Source organism: Anolis sagrei, chromosome 5 (assembly GCF_037176765.1).
Source record: "Anolis sagrei isolate rAnoSag1 chromosome 5, rAnoSag1.mat, whole genome shotgun sequence".
In the NCBI taxonomy this organism is placed as follows: domain Eukaryota; kingdom Metazoa; phylum Chordata; class Lepidosauria; order Squamata; family Dactyloidae; genus Anolis; species Anolis sagrei.
The window spans coordinates 51,402,532-51,426,188 of record NC_090025.1 but is presented as its reverse complement, the minus strand read 5'-3'; the positions used below and the strand labels follow the sequence as shown (position 1 = coordinate 51,426,188).

Sequence of the window (23,657 nt, the reverse complement as noted above, 5' to 3'; positions counted from 1 at the left end):
TTTAATCGTGTCAGAAGCAACCTGAGAAACTGCAAGGCGCTTCTGGGGTAAAAAAATTGGCTGTCTGCAGAGACGTTGTCCAGGATGTGTTACAATCCTGTGGGAGGCTTCTCTTACGTCCCCACATGGGAAGACGGTAGTTCCCTCTGTCTCATGGATTTTAACTGCCGATCTTCAGGTCAGCAGTTCAGCCGGCACAAAGGTTTAACCTATTGTGCCACCATGGCTCCTATTATAACCTTAATGCTGAGAACACATATGGATCTAAGTCATAAGACCTTTTTCAAAAGGCTCTGATAAACACTTCAGTGTCACTCACAGCTTACAAGGGGGATTTCTCTTTTGGCAAGAAAGCCGCAGTATAGGAGAATGGAAGGTCCTTTTATCTTCATCTATAATCCTTCATTTACCACTAGTTTTTTATTTATTTATTTACTTACTTGCTTACAGTATTTATATTCCACCCTTCTCACCCCGCAGGGGACTCAGAGTGGATTACAATGCACACATACATGGCATTCAATGCCATAGACATACAACATATATAGACAGACACAAAGGCAATTTAACATTCCAGCTTTCTAGCTTCATGAGGGTATGCTCAATTCCAGCCACAGGGGGAGCTGCTGCTTCACCGTCCACTTATGACACCAAGTCCTTGATGGAGTACTTTCCTCATTCTTATGCACGTTGCTGGAAGGTTTTATGGTGTTGTAAATTTGTTAAATTAGCCTCTCTGAATAAAGAAGTATCTAAATTTTCTACTTGACAGATGCAACTGTTTTTCGGGCTGCATAGGTCAACAGCAAACTAGACTATTAATGGTGGGGAGCTTACTCTGACCTGGACTGGCTTCAAACTCATGACCTCTCGGTCAGGAGTGATTTAATGCAGCTGGCTACTAACTAGCTGCACCACAGCTGGTTTCCAACTGGAAACTGCTTGATATTAGTGTTCCATACTACTAGAAATTAAGCAGCAGAGGGATTTTAGTAAAAGCTGAAATAAGGAAACGGAGCAAAATTTCTGCTTGCACTGATATGGGAAACCTGTCAACATGGGAAACCTATGGGCCCTGCAGGAAGGAAGAAGAATGGAATAAACTCAGCAGTCTAAAATTAAACAGGTATCATTAAGATTCACTCCTACACACTAGGGTTAGAATGTAAAGCTATAACCACATTAGTCTGAAATATCAGTGTGCAAAGTGATCCTATAGCATCTTAGGGCAGAGCTATATTGCAGAATTCATGCAGCTTGATACTTCTTTAACTGTCATGATTCAATGCTATGGAATTCTGGGAGTTGTGGTTTGGTGAGGCATCAGCACTCTTCGGCAGAGAAGAAACATCTTGTAAAATTACAACTTCTATGATTTCACAGCACTAAGCCATGACGATGTGGTGTCAAACTGTATTAATTCTGCAGTGTATATGCAGGCTAATATTCTGAGAGAAATTAGCTGGTATAGCATAAGCTTTCATTGACAAAGCTTATTTCACAGATGCATGGAATAAAGAGTCTCAGAACAGACCTTTAGAGGCAGATGGTGTTTGTGTGAATAGTCACTCCAGACTAACAGGGCCCATGTCTTCAAATTCTTCCCCCAGTGTGTTTTTGAGTGAATATGAATGTTATAGTTACACCGTAGAAGAATATATGTGAATACATGGAACAACAGACTGGTTCAAGATTGGGAAAGACATACGGTAGGGTTGTATACTTTCAACCAACCTATTCAACTTGTATGCAGAACATATCATGCAATGTGTGAGGGGCTTGACGAATCCAAGGCTGGGGTTAAAATTGCTGGAAGAAACATTAACAACCTTAGATATGCAGATGATACCACTTTGATGGCCGAAAACGAGGAGAAGCTGAAGAGCCTTCTAACCAAGGTGAAAGAAGAAAGTGCAAAAGCTAAGTTGCAGTTAAACATAAAAAAACCTCAAGATTGTGGCAACAAGAATGATTGATAATTGACAAATATAGGGAGAAAATGTGGAGGCAGTGACAGACTTCGTATTTCTAGGCGCAAAGATTACTGCAGATGCAGATTGCAGCCAGGAAATCGGATAACGTTTACTTCTTGGGAGGAGAGCAATGACCAATCTCGATAAAATAGTGAAGAGTAGAGACATCACAATGAAGATTTGCATAATCAAAGCAATGGTATTCCCTGTAGTAACCTCTGGATGTGAGAGCTGGACCATAAGGAAAGCTGAGCGAAGGAAGATAGACGCTTTTGAACTCTGGTGTTGGAGGAAAATTCTGAGAGTGCCTTGGACCGCAAGAAGATCAAACCAGTCCATACTTCAGGAAATAAAGCCCGACTGCTCATTGGAGGGAAGGATATGAGAGGCAAAGATGAAGTACTTTGGCCATATCATGAGAAGACAGGAAAGCTTGGAGATGACAATGATGCTGGGGAAAATGGAAGGAAAAAGGAAGAGGGGCCGACCAAGGGCAAGATGGATGGATGGTAACCTTGAAATGACTGGCTTGACTCTGAAGGAGCTGGAGGTGGCGATGGCCAACAGGGAGCTCTGGCATGGGCTGGTCCATGAGGTCACGAAGAGTCAGAAACAAAAGAACCAATAAACAACAAAATAAGAATATAATCTCTTTTTAAGTCATAGCTGTGATAGAATTTTAGTGAATCTAAAAAAGGAATTAGCAAGAGGTAATATGTAAGTTCAAGTTCTAGTTGTATACAAGCCAGTAATGATCAGTTATTATATTACTGGAGAAAGTGAAACCCCAAAATCTTCAGTTAATAATTCCTTATCAATTCCTATTACAAAATATTTAGAAGTCCCCCTAGAAAAATTGGCACTTCAGACAAGGAGGATCTCTGGCATCTACACTCCACATACTGAACTTTTGAATGCCTCAGGGGTTTTGTTTTGCATCTGTAACCCATTTCGTGACTGATGTGTGCATGATTGATTTTGCTTGTAGTTACTACTCACCTGCACACTGTTTGATGAATGGGCATTGACATTGGACATTTGCCCAAAAATAATAACCGTAAAGCAACACTGATGACACTGGTCAGCGTTGCTGCCTTGCAAATGAAGATTAATAGTTTATAGCATTGTTTTTAGTTGCTAAGCACGCAGCTGAATAAACAACCCCAAAACAAAAACAGGTATTGTTGCTTTTTGCTCTGCAACTCTCCCAGAACTCCTCAACTAGCATGGCCACTTATACTCCCCAAAAATAACTCTACCTGGCTCTACAAGAGAGGGGTGTCCCATGGCAAACCCATCACTAGTGGCATTCAACCTTAAATCCCCAAATGTTGCTGTAGATCCCAGCATCCCCAGCTAGCATGAGCAAGGGACAGAGCTGCTCTGAGCTGTAATCATACATGTGGTTGAATGTGACCTTCACACAGACTGTCAAAAATCAAATCATAAATGTCCAGCAGAATAACTTATTAGCAGCAGTGTGACCCAGTACCAGTAGCCCAAAATGATAAAAAGAACAAAAACACACAGACCAATGTTATCTCTCCCATAGGAGGCTTTTCTTTGTAGTAAAATAATATGGTTACACTATTTGCAATAACGTTTCTACAAACAAAGTTCTTTATACTTCCTTCATTGCTTCCACGCTGGGCTTCTTTCTTATGCAGATAAACAGCTTCTAGCTTCACTCTCACAGAGCATCCTCTCACACTGGACTTACACAGGAGCTTCACACAGTAGCTTTACACACAGCTTTACACAATGAGGCCTTCAACTTGGGGCTTCTCTCGCCAAAACTTCTCACACCAGGTCTTCTCACACTCGACCTTCTCATAGACTAAGGCCTACTTCACACTGTGAGGCCTTCTCATAGACTGAGGCCTTTCTCCCACTGAGGTCTACCTCAAACTGACAGCTACTAAGCTACAGGCACACCTGCTTATATAGAACTGCAGCTTTTGCTGAGTCATTGCATTCATTTAACTCAGTGCTTAACTCACATTTTTGTAACTAAAAATTCCTAGTTAATATTTAATATCTCTGACAGGTTTTCTCTTCCAAACAATAATTAAAAATAGGCCTGTGCTTCTGCAATCCTAAAATATCCCCAAAACTTTAAAAGAAAAAGCAAAGATGGCCAAAAGTAAAATTGGAAGTGATGTGGTTTTACTTCTGATCACTTTGGGTGCCTTTGCTCCAGACAGTCAACTACTTTTAAATCTAACTTTGGCAGATTCTTCAGTTCATCATTAAACCTAATAAGTATCCAGTAAAGAAAAAATATTTTAAAGTGAGCAAATGCAGACAATCATTCACCAAGACACAACTTAGCAATCATAGGATAAATTGGTCTTTTAGAACCATGGCAGATGGTGAGCCAGTATTATGTCAGTTACCCTTTGCTTCTGTCCACAAATACCTGGAAATATAGAAGGTTTTCTATTGTCTGGCATGACACTACAAGCAAACAGATTTACCACATGTTAAATTGTAATTTGGTATGTGGTTATCTGTCTTCAACCAACACCACTAAATGTTAAGCAGCAGTGAAACAAAATATCTGAGAACCCAAAGTACAGGCTAGCTAAAAGCTTTTGTCCACATCTGGTAGTCATTTTCATTTCCTACTGGTTTTTGTCACAGAGAAGCTAAAAAAGTAGATTTTACAAGCTAATTTTAATGCCCAAGATTCCTTTCCTAGCATTACTGACAGGGCCATACCTAACTTCAAGGTTAAAAGATTTAGGGTTTTGTAGCTTGTAAAAAACCAAATGAGAGGGTCATAATAGAGGTGTATGAAATCTTTGCAATGTGGAAAAAAACAGGAAGAGGATTTTCTACCTCATAGCACATGAAATTGGGACCATCCAATGAAGTTAAGTAACGGGAAGCATTATTAGTATGTAGTTCAAATCTATAGCTTCAAATTCGTGCTAAGTGATGCTGCTAAGATAGCATGGAGTATAAGACTATCGTATATTATCCTCAGCATCATCAGCGTTTCTAGGTAACACTAGTGAAAGGGAGTAGCAATGCACTCAGAAGTGCCTATATTAGCAATCATTGCAAAATTCACACGTGCCTCAAACAAAGAGCTGTTTCTTCCACCCTGGGCATTCCACAAATATATAATCCTCACTTGCCTAGTTTCCAAAAGACCTCACAACCTGAGGATGCTTGCCATAGATATGGGTGAAATGTCAGAAGAGAATGCTTCTGGATCATGGCCATACAGACCAGAAAACTCACAGCAAGCCATGGACTAATGGCTTGAGTGCTGAACTCAACTCTTGAGAGACCAGAAGTTGTATCTTTATTCATCTATGGAAATCCATTAGGGGACTTTGGACAAGTCACACTCTTTCAGCCCCAAAGAAAAGCAATAGCAAATAAATCTTTGACAAGAAAACTATCATTTGGATGCCATAAGTCGGATAAATCAATCACAGTTCCCGGTCATATCAAAACATCACCCCCAAAGCCACCCAATGAACCAGACCTGAATTTAACTTGTGAATTTTTTTTACCACAATGACATGGTGTGGTTCTTTGCATCAGGAGGGAAGGACCTGGCACTTTGACTTCCACATGTCTACTTATGTCAGAAAAAAATATACATGTATCAATCAGAATTTTTTTACTATAGTTATTTCCTGTGTATGTATGTGCCTTCAAGTCTTCTTTTGACTTATGACAACTATACATTTCATAGGGTTTTCTTAACCAAATAATACTGAGGTGGTTTCCCAGTTCCTTCCTCTGAAATATACCCACTATTCATTTGTAATCTCTCAGCAGGGTTGATACTATGTAGTGTCCAAGATTAGATGGGATCTAGTGACTTTAAGGTATTACCTTTTGGTACATTTTGGCGCATGTAAGCTGTCCTGAGTCCCCCTTCAGGCGTTGAGAAGGACAGGGTAGAAATGCTGGAAATAAATAAATAAATGTGTACATAGATGGAAATATTGCACATAGAAATACATGAAATTTATGTGAATGCTACCTAAATTAGAGTAGGATACATATCCAAGTAAGATATATTTGAATGGATAAAATGACTCACAATATGATCTTAGTTGTGAATAAAAGAGACAGTGCCAATGGAATTCAAAATGAAGTCTTATGAGTCAAACCTATGCGGACACATACATTCCAGTGATGATATCAGGCGCGTCCCCAATGAACAGAAAGTATGAGACTGCCTTCCAACTCAGTAGGACAGGCTTGCCAGTTGAATCCAATGAAGCTTATACCAATACCATCTAAAGAGAGAAGAACTATGTAAGGCCAGTAAGCCTAGTTTCTCAAATTACCTAGTTGTACCCACTGCAATCCACTACACAACAAAGGACACCGTTGGTACTGCTGTTGTCCTTTGACTTTTTAAAAAAGCCTGGAAGTGAACTCCAGTCCATTTCTTATTAATCCTTGATATTTTAGTGGTTACACACCCTGAATTACACTCCAAGGTGTGCTTCTTATGAATGTTTACTAAACTGATTACAAGCCGATGGCTATGCAATGTTTGAAAAGGCTTAGCTTGACAATGTAACTGTAGCTGTTTGAAATGTTTTTAGACTCTGAATACAGAATATATGGCTCTGCAGCCAAGTGTTGCCTTCCTGATCTTCCTACTTCTTCCAGGCCTTCCTTTGGTGGTTTTCCCACTTTTGTCTGGGGTTCTCTTTAACTTTCTAAAATTTAGTTACTGGCAGAAAGACTTTTCAAATAAACTCTGTTGGTATTTTTGGAGGACAGACAAGGCTTATGCAATATGATTTTATATGCTTTTATGGTTTTAACCTGGATTGTTTTAATACTAATATTGCTTAATACTGTTTTGATATTTGTATGTTTTGTGTATTTTAAGTTGTATTGAAATGTTTTTAGTTGTGAGCCACTTTGAGTCTCCATATGGAGATATAAAGTGGGTTATAAATAAACATAATAATAAACATAACAATAATAGGAACATCTATATATACTTATACAAAGAGTTAAAGAAGCAACATATTAAAAAAGCAAAAATTGTAGAAACATAATAGGTTAGGGCTTTTTAAAAATGCAATATAGGTATTAAAGAATTAAAAACGATCATTTCAAAAATTATCCAAGGGTCCTTCAGTGATAGGTTTTCTTAGTTCTTACTACCAATCAACATTTTTGTTTTCCCAACTTAACCATTTTGTGTATGAGGTAAGAAATAAAGAATTGAAAAGGTGGCGGAAAACATGGGAATGTTACAAATGGAAAATCTACAATACCGTGTAGATTCCACAATAAATTTCTAAGTCTGAAGCAAAGCAATTGCATAAGTCTTGCTTGGATGCAACTCAAGAAATATATGAGAGGGGTACTTTAAAAATTATATGTTTAACTTTGTTTTCCACTAATGAAGCAAAATCACTCAACAAATAATGAAGATAATTTTAGTTCAGAAGACATAATACACAATCATTTTCCTGGATAAGAGATGACTATGTTCATTGTAGGATTCAGGCCTGTGTCCACTTTAGACTTAATTATCCTACTGACAAGTTCTCCATTGGACCAAACACTTGTTTGAGTGTAGTATTTGCAGGGCTTGGGAAAGTTAGTCTACTAGGCTGTGAAGTGAAGAATCCTCCAAATAACATAGTCCTTGGCCAAGTTGGCTAGTGGATGGTGGGAACTGTTGCCCAGAAAAGTCTCAAATACTTGCAGCCAAAATAGTACTAGATTGTAATGCTGTTCAGTGTTGGCACATAATGTTCAAATCACATACTAGAAAGCCATATTCCTTGGCCACTCTTCAGCCATCTTAAGATGTTCCAGGAATCCCACCCATTTTCTCCAAGGTAGAGCCAAAAAGCTTTTGTGACACGATTACCACCAGGACAGTAACTTTGATCAGGATGCTGTAGGAAGGGAAGATCCATTATCTATTTTCTAGCTATCTCTGAAGCACAGCAGCAATCAGGATTTCCGGGAATAGAGAAGGAGACAGTGTATACATCTCCTCCTTCTGAGATGTGATCACACAGGAGGTACAGATAGACATTTTAAACCAATGTGCATGTGTTTATCTGTGTTTGGTTTTTGACTCACTTCTTGGCTTCTCGCAAGCATAAATGTGTCTCGCCACTGTTATTTAAGATATATTAATCTTGATGTACCAATCCATAGACATGAACTGCCTTGGTCAAACCACTAGATTGGCTTGGTCTTTGAGCAAACATGCACACAGTATTGCATCATGTTCCTCATACCTTTTAAGTAAGACATATATTACAAAAAGTATATATTTGAAATGCTGATCAAACACAATACCAACAGTTTTAATATTTTGAAGTGCTTTTTAATTATCTTAAAAAACACCGGAGTTTTGAAAATGTGAAAAAAATGAGTTCAGGTGGTGTGCAGCCTTGAACTTGTAAACAATAGAAGTTGTGCAGTTCATATATTAAAAAGGGGGTAGAAATGTATGAAGATGCGTGTGTGGTAAAGTCAAGGTGATAAAAGTGCATTTAAAAAGGAATTGTACAATAAAACGAGGAACTAGGCAAACATGCTCTATTTCAGACAAAACAGTTGATCATAGAACCCATTTTCTGAAATGCATGTGATAATGTCCTAAGTTATCCATTGCAACTCACAAAAGCAAAACAAATTGACAGACTGCTGGATTACAGTCACAGAATCCAGTCCATTAGCAGAGGTATGAATAAAGACAGTCGTTTCATTGCTCACTACATATATTGCTGTTGCTCAGAATATAACAAAACAAATCTTCTCAAAGACAGTTTTGAATGCTGGTAAGTATTTTGTAAGTAGTGTTATTGCTTTTACACATCCAACACTAACCCACAATTGAAACGATTTGAAAGACGTGTATCATTTTATGCACACCTTTAAAAGTTTGGGGGCAAAGGTCATGATTCCCATCTTTCAGTGCCCTATTATATTCTATCCCATTCCCACAAATGCATACTTTGTACACAAGGCCTTGCTACTCAGTGCTAAATCCAAAAAGTTTACATCAAAAATCATGCAAAAATCAAAACCAGTTGATTCTTTCAGGATTGGTGTATGCAAGGAAGAGCCAAGAAATCCTGCAGTGAAGCATGAAGAGAGTAAATGAGCTGGTCTAAAACATGCTGCCACATTCCTTTATATATATATATATAAATTGTTAGTTAATAGCTATTAAGCCTGCTGTCTATGAATGTGCTCATCTTGTTTGGGGGACTTCTGGACCATTTTAGGCCAAGAGAGGCCTATAAGTATTTTATGTTAACTTTTTATTTCTATATGACACATCCCTCAATTTGGATAAAGCATTTGATTGTGTCCCTAATGAAGTTATTTAGTACGCATTTCAACAACATGCTGTTCCCGAAGAACTGATCAACTGGGTTCAGATTCTGTACAGCGATCAAAAAGCAGGATGCAGGCCACTACTGGCACTTCGCCAGAGTTCCCCATCATCATCAGTGTGCATCAGGGCTCACCAATTCCCTCTTTTTCATTGTTGCGATGGATGCAGTTACTAGAGATCTGCTGAAGCTGGCACCTTGGACTTTGCTGTATGCCAATGCCATAATGCTTGCTTCTGAAGACAAGGAAGAACTTGAACGCCAAGTGCAAGCATGGTGTGACTGGTTGGTGCAATACGGTCTTCGCCTCAATGTCTAAAAGACGGAGTACCTGATAACCAACGAGGAGGACACTGGTACCATGCAGACAGACAGAGTGGATCTCCCAAAAGTCAACACCTTCAAGTATCTCAGATCAACGGTAACTTCAGATGGCAACCTTTCTGACAAAGTCACCACATGGATCAACGCGGCTTGAATGACATGGGACTCAGTAGCAGGTGTACTCTGCGACAAGAAGATCCCCGATCACCTAAAATCTGTCATAAGGACTGTCGTAAGGACTGCTGCAATATATGGAGGCAAATGTTGGCCGGCAACAAAGGAAACAGAATGCCGACTCAGAATTATGGAGATGAGGATGCTATGATTTACAGCTGGTGTCACATGTTTTGACCACATCTGCAACGCTGACAACTGGCAATGCTTTGGCAGTTGTCTCAGATGGTATGGTCATGCTCTCCGAGGTGAAGATGAGTCCATTCACAAAATAGCTCTTGATTTAGAAGTGCCTGGCAAGAGACCAAAGGGATGATCGAAGTAACACTGGCTGGACACGTTGCACAACGATCTGAAGACTGCTGACATACAACCAGGCACATGACCAGGTGAATGGCGCCAACAAACTAGTAATGCAGACCTTGCCATCAAGTGGGACAATTGCTGAAGAAAAAGAAGTTAACATTCTATTCCTAAAAAAACCAAAACCCTGTTCTGTGCCTAAAATTGCCCAAGATAGAAAAAGATGGGTGAAGTGCACAAAACTCCGAGAGGATATATTGAATCATTTAAGGTCCATCTTGTTTTTACAAAACCTTTTTTTTACCCCTGAAAGGACTGGGGTGGCACACAATGGGCCTGTAACGTTATATAAGTCAGACAAACTGTACTTTGCCCAGTCCTGAGACTTGGTGAGTACTTCTCAGGACCAGTTATCAATTCCTTAAAAACACCTGAAATGTTACATGCCAAGAATTACAAGTCAAGGCTTGCAAAGATCTGTATATGAAAAGAATGTACTGTAATATTCTCACAGGAGAGATTGCTATAAAATGTGTTATGCAGTGAAGATCACCGACATTTGTGTAGCTCATAAAGAATTTCTTTCAGGATTGGTGTATGCAAGGAAGAACCAAGAAATCCTGCAGTGAAGCATGAAGAGAGTAAATGAGCTGGTCTAAGCTTCTTTGCTTCTCAGATGCGCATAGATGCAGGAGAAGAGCATCTTGGCATCAATCTTCACTTGGCTTTGCTCTCCATCTTCCCCTTTTTCCACCACCACCACCACAAAAGCACTTAAGGCTGAAAATATGAAACTAGCTGTGAAGACCAAGCCGGCATAGAATAGCAGTCAAGTATAGGGCAGCCACTAGAAAAAATCTGGACCATGAAATTCACTGGGTGATCTTTTGCCAGTCACTATTTTGTAACCTAACTTAATAGGGATAGGGAAAATCTCTAAGTTCCTTGAGGAAAAGATAGTTGGGTTGTTGTAAGTTTTTTGGGCTGTATGGCCATGTTCTAGAAGCATTCTCTCCTGACGTCGTGAGCAACCTCTGAGGATGCTTGCCACAGATGCAGGCGAAACGTCAGGAGAGAATGCTTCTAGAACATGGCCATACAGCCCAAAAAACCTACAACAACTCAGTGATTCCGGCCATGAAAGCCTTCAACAATACATTGAAAAGATTGTTGCTACACACATATACAAATATTACATTATTCCCAGAATCCCTGAGCTGATTCTGGTAGCTGTAGTCAGAGAATGTAACTTTCCTAAGCTCTGCTGTACACTGATGATCTGCTCCATTGGCAAATGCTTTCTCTAGAAGCTTAGAGGGCTTTTTATATAGAGGGGTTCTATCACACATGCTTCCAAACAAAGCACATTACATTTTGATGGCACAGGACCATCAGTGGGTTAAAAATAGACAGCTGCCCGGGATGATGTACAAGTGGCATCCGTCCAGGCTGTTGCTCCTGCTCCATCTCATACGCTCACAGCACCACATCAAGGGCTTCTAACTACTTTGCATTTACTGTGCAAAACAAGTCTTGCAGAAAGACCTTTAATTGGGGACAATACCTTATAGCTTCTGAAATTGAGAGGTAATGGCAGGAAACAGTTATTTCCCGTGTACAACATTTATGCCACATGTCCCATGGAGCTGCTGGTGGATTGTGATTTCTACTAATTTACTGCATCTTCTGCTTGTTCCACCAAAATACTTCTACAAAATGTTCACAAGAGCATGCCTTCTTTCTGTATTCAGTTAATTTCAATTGTCTCATTATCTGGGCCTACCTGGCTTTTTAAAAATAGCTCTGTCATCCCACATCATACATCAAAACACAGGAGACTGTTCAAGGAGATGAATATGGAGATTTTTTGAATATGTACTGTATGGAGCAAGTAAACCATCCACTCATCCATTTTTTCAGTCTCCTTTTCCGTCCTATTTTTTCTTGTGTCGTGTCTTTTGACTATGATTTTTAAAGGACTTTGCTTGAACGGTGCGGTGAAAATCATTCCAAATATTACAGTCGTATAGTTATAAAACTTCTAATAAACCTTGTGGTTTATTTGTTCAGTCGCTTCGGACTCTTCGTGACCTCATGGACCAGCCCACGCCAGAGCTCCCCGTTGGCCGTCTTCACCCCCAGCTCCTTCAAGGTCAAGCCAGTCACTTCATGCGTAACAGCCATCTATCTTGTCCTTGGTTGGCTCCTATTCCTTTTTCCTTCTTTTTTCCCTAGCATCATTATCTTCTCCGAGCTTTCCTGTCTTCTCATTATGTGGCCAAAGTACTTCATATTTGCCTCTAACATCCTTCCGTCCAGTGAGCAGTCCGGCATTATTTGGACCAGTATGGACTGGTTTGATCTTCTAGCGATCCAAGACACTCTAAGAATTTTCCTCCAGCACCACAGTTCAAAAGCATCTATCTTCCTTCACTCAGCCTTCTTTATGGTCCAGCTTTCACATCCATAGGCCACTACGGGGAATACCATTGCATTAACTATGCAGACCTTTTTTGCCAGTGTGATAGCTTTACTCTTCACTATTGATTGATCATTGCTCTTCTCCCAAGAAGTAAATGTCTTCAATTTCCTGGCTACAGTATGCGTCTGCAATAATCTTCACGCCTAGAAATACAAATTCTGTCAATGCCTCCACGTTTTCTCCCTCTGTTTGCCAGTTATCAATCAGTCTGGTTGCTATAATCTTGGGGGGAGGGGGGGCTGGGTGTTTAATTGCAACCCAGCTTTTGCACTTTCTTTTTTCACCTTGGTTAAAAGGCTCCTCAGCTCCTCCTCGCTTTAAGTCATCTCAAACTACTCTAATAAAACTGCTCTATTTAAATTTCATTTTAAAAATATGTTCCTGAAGTATTATGAAAGTATTCCAGAATCTCTTCCATTTTCTCCACTGTGCCATTTATTTCTTGTATCACACAACCAATTCAATTTATATAAAGGCAATTAGTATTTCTGGGGATCTACTGGTCAGTAGTCCTAAGTTCAAGTCAGAATTTCTAGGAAGTGAAAGTAAAAAGAGGTTTGAGTGTATTTTCAGCTTTTATTAACCCAAAAATCAATACCAATTGGAAAGAAACTTCAGAATGAAAACTTCTTGAACAATATTATTTGCCATCTTTTCTAAATGCAACTAATCAATGTAGTCAAAGTCTTCTGGAATACCAAAGGTTTTGTCAATTTTACTATCTTCAAATCCAAATTTCCGTTTGGCCCAAGATTTTACTGCAAAGATATTATCTGCAGACAAAACGAGAGGGAGGAAAAACATGAGCGTGAAATAAAAAGAGTTTCTTCTCACAAGAAATAATAATTTGGGAACTAATTTGTCAGAAATTGGGAAATTTTAGGTGCTGATGCTCAACCTGACATTCTGCAGTTTCCCAAATGGCTGCTACTACTTCTATCATATAGGTAAAATTATACAAAAATTACTGGCAAAATGTTGACCTACCTATGGTATTTAAACAATTTAAAACAAACATCCGAAATAATAAAATCAGTAAAACAACACACTGTTAAATACCCTTACAACGAGTTCCCCAAAACCTGCTGGACCAGAAACATTTTCAATATGTTGTTGAAAGTTTTCATGGCCAGAATCACTGGATTGCTGTGAGTTTTCCGGGCTGTATGGCCACGTTCCAGAAGCATTATCTCCTGACATTTCACCCACATCTATGGCAGGCATACTCAGAGGTTGTGAGGTCTGTTGGAAACTAGGCAAGTGAGGTCTACATATCTGTAGAATGTCCAGGATGGCAGAAAGAACTCTTGTCTGCTCGAGGCAGGTGTGAATGTTGCAACTGGCCATCTTGATTAGCATTTAATAGGCTTTCAGCGTCAATTCCTGACTAGTTGCTGCCTGGGGGAATCCTTTATTGGGAGGTATTAGTTGGCTCTGATTGATTCCATGTCTGGAATTCCCCTGCTTTTTAAGTGTTGCTCTTTGTTTATTGTCCTGATTTTAGAGTTTTAAAACTTTGAAGCTGCAAAGCCATTAAATGCTAATCAAGGTAGCCAATTGCATCATTCACACTTGCCTCAAGCAGACAAAAGTTCTTTCTTCCACCCTGGACATTCCACAGATATATAAACCTCACTTGCCTAGTTTCCAACAGAGCCCTCAACCTCTGAGGATGCCTGCCATAGATGTGGGCTAAACGTCAGGAGAGAATGCTTCTGGAACATGGCCATACAGACCAGAATATTCCCAGCAACCCAGAAACATTTTCACCTCTCAATGGAAAGACAGCAAAGAAGGAACCTCCACAGGAAGACATTTCTAGAGGTTGGGAGTATCCATTGAGAAGGCCCTCTCCTATATTCTGCATAATACATGCCTCTTAGAGTAGTAGGATCAAAAGATGGGAATACCTCTGAATATCTCAGAGGTAGGATAGGCTCTTCGGACATCCTTGATCAGAGCTGGGATATCATGAATCTGTGATTTGCCAGCAAACTATACACAAGTCTGCATGCTTCTTTTTCCCATACTAAAAATAAACCATGGAATGCCTCTTCTGAGGGCTATGTACTGGCAGGAGAAGCTTTAAGTTAAAATATGCTGCTATTTTTGGTCCCAGACTGTTGCCCTTGATTTCACCCACCAATGGAATAGAGCCTCTGAGACTTTCTTTAACTCTAGTTGCCTATTCTGGTAAGTGGTGAATGTACATTTGGTTTCCCATATTCCCAGTCCTTATGCAGCCAAATCCTGGATCTTCAGGTACACTTAACAAAGGGAGCAGGTTGAGCTCCCTCTGTCAGCTCCAGCTTGCCATTCGGAAATATGAGAGAAGCCTCCCACAGGATGGTAAAACATCCAGGCGTCCCCTGGGCAACGTCCTTGCAGACGGCCAGTTCTCTCACACTAGAAGTGACTTGCAGTTTCTTAAGTCGCTCCTGACATGAAAAAAAAGGTACACTTAAGGCTGCACTGCTGAGATTAGGTTTCTCATATAAAGCAATTGTGATGGACAATTTGTAGCATGCATCTCACTCATATCTCTCTTTTCTTCAGAATGGCAGACTTCACTAAAGAAAAGATTTTATGTACTGCTAGCAACCAATTTATTTGCCAAAACACTCACTCGTTAATCAAGGGATAACAGTTTTTAAAGTTTTATGAATGATTGGGCTTCTTCCTTCAAGTTTATTTTTGGTCAAGGAAAGGGGAGGAATTCTACTAAGGAATGTAAACAGACACGCACCAGTCCATCTGTTGGCTGCTTCCTTCGCTATTTTATTTGCTTGGCCTGCAAAAACAAGAAACAAAGAAAAGAAATTTAGCACAGCAATACCTAGATCCATAATGCAACAAACCCAAAAGGATTTAAAATCATATTTGTGAAGCTGTTCTATGAACAATGAGCAAAATTCCAGTTTTTTGAGGTTTTTAAAATGTTTGCATACTGAATACTCATCCAACCCACAAATATAAAGTGGGGAAAAACTTTGTGAAGAGGTAGACTCTGCCAGTGTGCTAAAGACAGGAAAATCCTAGACTTGTGATTATGTTTTTGTTGAAATACAAATTTTGCAGCAGCTAACCAAAAAAGATGGGCATAGAAATTAAAATTAGTAACTAACAAGGGAACCAGAAATATCAAAGAAGTAAAATTTACTAAATAGTATGAAAATAAATAGTTGCAAATGTACCGAACACAGAGTCAAAACTGATGATCAGTTAGGATAAGGCCTGACTATTCAGATTCTGGCCCCATCTACACTACCATACGATGCAGTTTGACACTGTATTATATTGTAAATGTAGACTCATGTAATGAGGTTTAACTGCACTGAATGGAATTACATGAGTCTACACCAGTTGTTTCCAGCCTGTGGTCTGTGGACCACCAGTGATCCGCAAGAAATAAAATACGGTCCGCAACCTCACCATTACTACACCATTGCAACAAGAGCCACTGTTCTTGCAAAACCCTCTTATAGTGCCAAGCACTAACAAAATCCATGGATAATAACACAGCCCAACAAAAAAAAAACCTCCAACTTTTTTCTTGGTGTCTTCATTTTTAGGGTTATTTGGGGTGCTGATTCAGAAAATGCATTGGATAGACCGTAGCAGCTCTAGATTATTAAATATGGTTTTCTGTAGTCAAGCAGATGGCAACTACTGGATGACATATGTTCTGCATCAGAAACTGGAGCTGATGTGGTCTAGCCAATGCAATTTTCTGAATTAGCACCCCAAATAACCAAACTGAAATCTAAAGTTGACCAAAAACTGATTTGTAACCCTTTTGGTGGCACAGTGGGTTAAACCTCTGAGTTGCTGAACTTGCTAGCTGAAAGATTGGCAGTTCGAATCTGGGAGGAGGGTGAGCTCCTGCTGTTAGGCCCAGCTTCTGCCAACCTAGCAGTCAAAAACATGCAGACAATTGTGAGTAGATCAATAGGTACAGCTTTGGTGGAAAGGTAACAATGCTCCATGCAGTCATGCCAGGAGGCGTCTACGGACAACGCTGTCTCTTTGGCTTAGAAATGGAGATGAGCACCAACTCCCAGAGTTGGATATGACTAGACTGAATGTCAGGGGAAAACTTTACCTTTACCTAACACTTTTGGTGCTGATGTTGTGACAGTGGTCCCTGTTCAGAGTTGTTCCTCATCAAAAAAGGAAGGGAACCACTGATCTACACTGACCACAAAATGCCATTTCAGACTGCATTGGTGTAGATGGGGCCTCTAGTGTAGCTTAGACAGATCTTACTGCCACACTCTTCAGATCCTTAATATAGTATATCCAGATCTGAAGTCATAGACACTGTTTCCTAAGGTGAACTACTGAGAACATTTGCACTGTTGATATGACAGAGCCAAAGAAAACATTACCCAAAATTAAAAGGAAAATCAACGGAGAGGGTTCTCATTCCCTCTTCTGCTATAGATAGATTAGAGACAGATTCTAAGAAAGTACAGATTAATTTCAAAATCTTTCTCTAGTTTATGCACAAATTTAAATAATGTAAACATTTTTATATTATTAGAGACAGCTTGCTTTTTTTCTGGAGCTGTCTGTCTGTTCCTTTTAGGCACCGTTCATCATGATGCCAATTTATTCAACAAACCACTGTTACATAAGAACCAGCACCTCCTGCAATAAAACACTAACTTTCGTGAAATTCTTTTCACATTGAGATTCATGAGTCCATGCTCCCAATACAAAGAGACAACTTATGGAGCAAAGGCAAAGGAAAAAGTCAGCCCTAGGAAACCACTTAAGAATACAGCACCATAAAAGATTCCCTTGGAAGGATCACATATGAATTGTAGATGAAACAAACAGATCTACTTATAGACTTGCTCATGAAGCAAACTAATGCCAGCCATCCCTCCTCTCCCCCTGCCCTTAATGTCTATGAGCTCAAGACAAATTCCCATAGTGAAACCTTGAAAGAGCTGTCATCTTTCCCACACCCCCACACACCCTTTCGTCTTTCCAGAGCTTGCCAAACTTTATTCATTGGCAGTGGTCAAGGCATTGCCTAAAGCTTGTCTCTAGGGAGGCTGAGAAATTAAGTCAACATAACATTTTACAATGATATCAGTGACTGTATTGCAAGAAGGGCTTACTTAACTTGCAAAACAAACCACTACCAGACAATCCCAAAAAGGGGTTAGTGTACAAAACTCAACTCTTCAGCTCTTACTTCAGTCAGTAAGCAACTGAATTTCACAGTATTTAACAGGTATATGCCCACATATGTGAACTCTTACTGTAATTGGTAAGCAGTAATCTTTTAAAAGAAGGAGAGAGAAAAACATATTCTTAGATACCAAATGTTTTCCACAAGAATAAGCAGAACATGTAGTCTGAAGCAACATGTAGATTTACTGAGCTGTTCTGCTTTCAGAAGGAACTTCATCCTTCGTGACTGCATCATCCTCCATAAAGCTACTCGAGCTCTCCGATCCTCTGGGGAGGCCCTCCTCTCACCTCCACCTTTATCACAAACATGGCTTGTGAGGACAAGGGAGAGGGTCTTCTCAGCTGTGGCCCCCTAGCTCTGGAATGAGGCGTGCTTGATCTACCTGTTTGTTTGTTTTTGTCGTGTCAGGAGCGACTTGAGAAACTGCGTCGCTTCTGGTGTGAGAGAATTGGCCGTCTGCAAGGACGTTGCCCAGGGGATGCCTAGATGATTTGATGTTTTTATCATCCTTGTGGGAGGCTTCTCTCATGTCCCCGCAAGAGCTGGAGCTGATAGAGGGAGCTCATCCACCTCTCCTCAGATTCGAACCTGCGACCTGTCGGTTTTTAACCCACTGCAGCACCGGGGGCTCCATCTACCTGGTGAGATCAGGCAAGACCCCATCCTGGCAGCTTTTAAGAAAGATCTAAAAACCTGGCTCTTCCGATGTGCCTTTGGCAAATGAATATATATCTCACATTTAGTCTGTCCCTATTACAGCTCTGTCCTCATGATGCACTTTCCTCTGACTCTAATGAAGGCTTACTTTTTGGTGTTTTTTGAGTTCCCTCCTCAGAAACACATTCTTCCTTAGAAAAATATCCCACCTATCTCATCCAGGGTTTTATCAATTTCTATCAATTTTATTTCTTATTCATTTGGCTCGCCCAGTGTATTCCCATTTTTCTTTCATGTCATTCTGGAACAGTTTATTTTATTTTGTTCTGTTATGTTTATATTTATTTTGATGGTATTTTGCTTCTTTGTATTTTATTTTGCTGTATTTGTATGCTATCTTTTGAAATTTTGGGCTTGGCCTCATTTTAGCCGTCCCGGGTCCCCTTTGGGGAGATGGTGGCAGGGTATAAATAAAGATTATTTTTTTATTATTATTATTATTATTATTATTATTATTATTATTTCTTCCACTTTGGTGATACACTCAAGGAAAATACACTTGCATTTTCTTGTTCTGTCAACTATACAACAAAAACCAAAGGATGGAGATACATGGAAGCAAGTGGCAGCTGTGACACGTTCAGGGAAAAATTCAAAAAACAAAAGCAGCAGTTCAATTCACCTTCCATTAATGACTGTGGAACCAGGTTCTAAGCAAAAGCTTTTTTAAAATTTGGAACAGAGAGAAAAAAGGACCCAAATAGGTCAACAATGTGTGGGCAGCCCTGCTAAACCCAGTCTATGGTGGTAGACAAGTGTATTTGTGTAGAGTTGACAGACATCTTTTGTTACTTAGCCCTCACAAACCCTATCAGACCCTTTATGGAAAGACAGTGCTTATGGACTGATGAGATCTGACAGTCTGACCTTTTCGCAAGGGACACAGAAAGCCTGCACTGATGGGACTTGACAAGAGGATATTTTTAAGGTTCACACAGATGCAATGTTTTAACAATGCAGCCTCACAAACCCACAGCTATACAGTAGTGTTTAATATGCTCTTGGATGGAGAGACAGATGCAACAGTGTTATGTGCATTTCCTTCATTTCACAGAAGGCCTCTACAGATGTTGGGTCAAAGACAATGCATAATTAACAGACACAATGGAACTCTTTCAAGGAGTTCGTTGAGGATAATAACAGCCAGCATGTCTAAAATCTGTCCTTTTCTGCATTACCATACTACAGCCAAACACAAGTTATGGAGCAGCTTAACACTGAAAGAAAAGAAAAGTTAATTCATTCAAATTCTGGATCATGTCAGAAAATAAATTTTATGGTAATTGGTGAACTCATGGACTTTTGTGTCTTCAGTAATACTTAATCTTTTCATGCCATGATCCTGTGTTCAATATGTGAGGCACTCCATCTAACTCTGCTGCTAAAGTAAAAGTGACAATAGCTAACAGAACATAAGACAAAAGTGTTGAATGAAACGCAAAAGCTTGTGGAAGAACTCAAACCAATGTTTTTGACAATTAGATGGAAGCATATGGACTTGCGAGAAAACCAAAAAATGGAACTGTGCATGCGTGTAATAATGCAAAGTGAAACAAACACAAAATGGAATGGATAGAAGCAAAGCAAATTATGGATATGCAGACTTGTACCAAAAATACACTGGGAAACAATTTTTGCTCTGGCAATATAGTCTGATGTACAAACCAATATTGCCATGTCCCTAGCTTTCCTATTTATCTAATCAATTATTAATTATCCCACATGAATATAATTCTTGCTCCCAAGATTCACAATCAACTTCTAAGATATGCCAAGTCAAAATATTGTTGACAGCCAACCAATGAGTTTCAAAGGTGGAAAAAAAACTTCTTTTTTCCATCTAGTAGTTTGTTGTCATTTGTTTCAACATCTCTTGAAACAAATATGTATTCAAATCTGGTGGAAATAGCAACCTTCCAAGCCTTCACTATTTGTTAATGTAGTTATTTGCTAACCTGTATTGTATTGATTAGCCAGTTTGACTGTACTTCTTTGGTGTGGGAGGAGCTACAGAAATGTGATTGTACTGAGCATGTTCAGACTCAAGGCACCATTTTGTTATCAGTATGTTTTTGGACTTCAATGCTAGCAGTTTGCTTTAGACCTCAGTGGAGGTGGATGCAATATGCTTTTGGGCTTCAATGGAAACAGTTTTCATTTCGACTTATGCAGGAATAGTTTACTATATGTTTGCTTTCATAAGCAATGAGTTAAACAGTTTGAACTTTCATAAGATGCATACTTAAAGACTTAGGACTATGGACTGTTGATTAAGAATGATGTCCTATGTTCTCAACACAGAGAAACTAGACCCCAGCTATAATTGAACTTTAATAAGAAATGTGCCTGTATGGTGAATTAATACAAGACGTTTGTGTGTAAACAAGATATGTTACTTTTTAAAGAAGACTTTATTTTTTGTCTTGTAAGTGCATATTTTAAACTAAGAGGTTTCAAGGGAGAGTATATGTTTTTTGCAGTGGCATGTCTTTGTCCCTGGCAGTTCAAAGACATGGTTCTTCAGTTTAACAGCTGAGTTACCCGTGTGCCATTGCATGAATGCTTGTGAACATCACTTTTTCAAAGGGTTGACTTCTATCGAAGTCATGGCTTTCCTTGACTAGTGATTTTCAAAAGGTGGTCTCCAGATGTTCATGGAGATTCACATTTGCCGAAAGGATATGCCATAATTTTTTTACTTTTCAAAAAGGTTATGAATGCCACCACCCCCCCCCCAATCAGACTTCAAATCTTTTCTTGTTTAAGTGCTACTTTGTATATTTATTAAGTAGATACTTAATAAATATACAAACTCCCCTCAATACATACTCCCCTCAATACCAGATCCCCCCCTTGACACTACCAAATTATTAAAATATTTTGCCAGTAGCAACCAAGGATTGTTAAGTTATAACAATTTCAATGTCTACAAAACATACATATTAGGACAAATGACAAATCACATGGCACTTCCTGCACCTTACACGCTAAGTGTTGGCTTAAAACATGGTAGTGGTCATTGTCATGTCATCAATACTGAAGTACAGTACACAGTTTTTAGTTTAGTTTATTTTTGTTTGGTGGACTCTGGGAGAAGGTTATCTTCCTCCAACCGCACAGTATCATCGGTTGACAATACATTAAATACAGCTCTGGATGTGTACTTACGGGTTTCTTCAACAACTTCTGGATCACATTCTTTGTATTTATCTAGTTCTGCTTTTAGTTGCTCTTTCTTTTGTCGAAGGTCAGCAAGTTTCTTTATTAGCGCAGCGCGTTCTGCCTGGATCCATTTTATTTTGGGAAAATCAAAAAGAAATCTTAAATAGTAGCAATTATGATATGTGATTATGGCTTTCTACTCTATTTTTCTTCTAAATATACAAGCTCTGATTTGTAGTTATGGCATACATACAAGGGGACAACTGTTACACCAGGCAGAAACAACTTATGGGTGGGTCAGGAGCCAATTCCCACTCAATATCTCTCCACAAGCCCAAATACCTTTCTTTTCATCTATAGATCTCCTCAAAATGGTGACAGGAAGCATAGATGTTTCTCTTCCTGTTGACATTTTGAGAGTTATTGCAAAAGGAAACATAGTTATTTGGAAGTAATAAGGGATGCTTGTGCAGTTGAGGTGTTTCTCTTCCTATTGCCATTTTGGAGCAAATGCAGAAAACCATATTTTTTGATTCTACAATGCACTCCCCATATAAACATCTTTTAATCATGGATGTGTGTGTGTGTATTTATATGTATGTATGTATGTGTATTTGTGTGTGTGTGTGTGTATAATGTTAGTGGTATTGAAATAATTATGCATTTTAGAACTGATAGTAACTTAGAATCAAAGAAATACAGTAATTGTTATTTGGAAATAGTATGGGTTCTGTTGTCCTTGTGGCATAGGGGTGGGAGAATTTTTTGTGTGCTTCAAGTATTTGGATGGCTGAGTGATTTTAAGGTGAAAATTGCTCCAAAACTGCTCTATTTTAAAAAGAAATTCTTTTGAAGGATTATGAACTTTTCCACCTTTCCCCTCCCAAAAGTACAGTTCGCTGCCCACACTTGATCCATGCCTACTTTATACTAATGTGTGTTTGAAGTCTGAAATTAGGGCATAACCACCACCTAGAATACTTCTAAGTAAGCTGTTTCAATGTTACACTGGTACAGCTGGAAAATTGGGGACAATATGGATACCAGCTGCAGTTCTAGGTCTGAAGAGGATGTGCACCCTTATGTTACATCAAGGGTTGGATCTAGGGGGCTGCTGGAATTCAAGGCATTGATGGAATGCCATCCAGATGTTATTTGTGCTCTCAATTGTAACCAGCACAGTCGATGATGAGGAACGCTGGGAGATGCAGTATGACAACATATGGAAGACTGTGTGATTCCCATCCTTCAGACCAGTAAATATTTCTGTGACTTCCCTTCCCACATAATATACACATATCAGTGATATTTAGAGCTATTATGCAGAAAAAGTGGCTGGCAAACCTGACAAGTTCCCTTGATTCAATGGGTCTATTGTAAGGAAATGTATATCCTAAAATCTTCAGATTATAATTACTAAATTTATACATTTGATTTCTAAAACAATAAAACTTACAGTATCTTGGCGTCCAATTTTTGATTTTGCAATATCATCTTCTAAAGTTTTTTTCTTCTGGCAATACTCCGAGAACTGAAATAAAAGGCAAACAATAAAAATCTAAACTTAAGGTCTGATCGTGAATTCATATTTTTTCCATCTTAATTAGGGTTTGGCAAAAAATTAAATATTTAATCAATTGTTTAAGAAACTCTCTGAAGTTTAAATGTTAGAAGTTTGGAGTATTCAGTTAATATCTTTCCTGATTTATTTTCCTTCTAAAGGTGGGGGGTAATAACAATAAGTGACAAAGACAACAAACATGGCATTAAAGACCAAAACATTTATAATGGTATTATCTCTAAGGGCCCTTCCAGAAAGACACTATATCCTAGGATCTGATTCCAGGTTTTCCGTTTATCTCAGATTATCTGGCAGTGGGGACTCATATAAACCAGTTTAAAGCAGAAACATGGGACTCGATCCTAAGATATAGGGCCTGTCTGGAAAGGCCCTACAA

The 23,657-nt window shown here is 39.1% G+C and overlaps 1 protein-coding gene and 1 pseudogene across 1 annotated transcript in view; one reads left to right on the top strand and one right to left on the bottom strand.

Moving 5' to 3' along the window:
- The first annotated feature begins 4,335 nt into the window (after window positions 1-4,335).
- LOC132775462 (uncharacterized) lies at window positions 4,336-10,145 on the top strand (annotated as a pseudogene).
- Window positions 10,146-13,176: 3,031 nt separating this feature from the next.
- MND1 (meiotic nuclear divisions 1) overlaps window positions 13,177-23,657 on the bottom strand; it is a 39,721-nt gene continuing 29,240 nt past the window's right edge. Inside the window, exons 5-8 of the mRNA XM_060776197.2 lie at window positions 23,156-23,230; window positions 21,706-21,820; window positions 15,361-15,405; window positions 13,177-13,387 (exon numbers count right to left, since the gene is read on the bottom strand). Coding sequence (XP_060632180.1) covers window positions 13,281-13,387; window positions 15,361-15,405; window positions 21,706-21,820; window positions 23,156-23,230 — 342 coding nt within the window. The 3' untranslated portion in view covers window positions 13,177-13,280. The remainder of the gene's footprint in view (window positions 13,388-15,360; window positions 15,406-21,705; window positions 21,821-23,155; window positions 23,231-23,657) is intronic.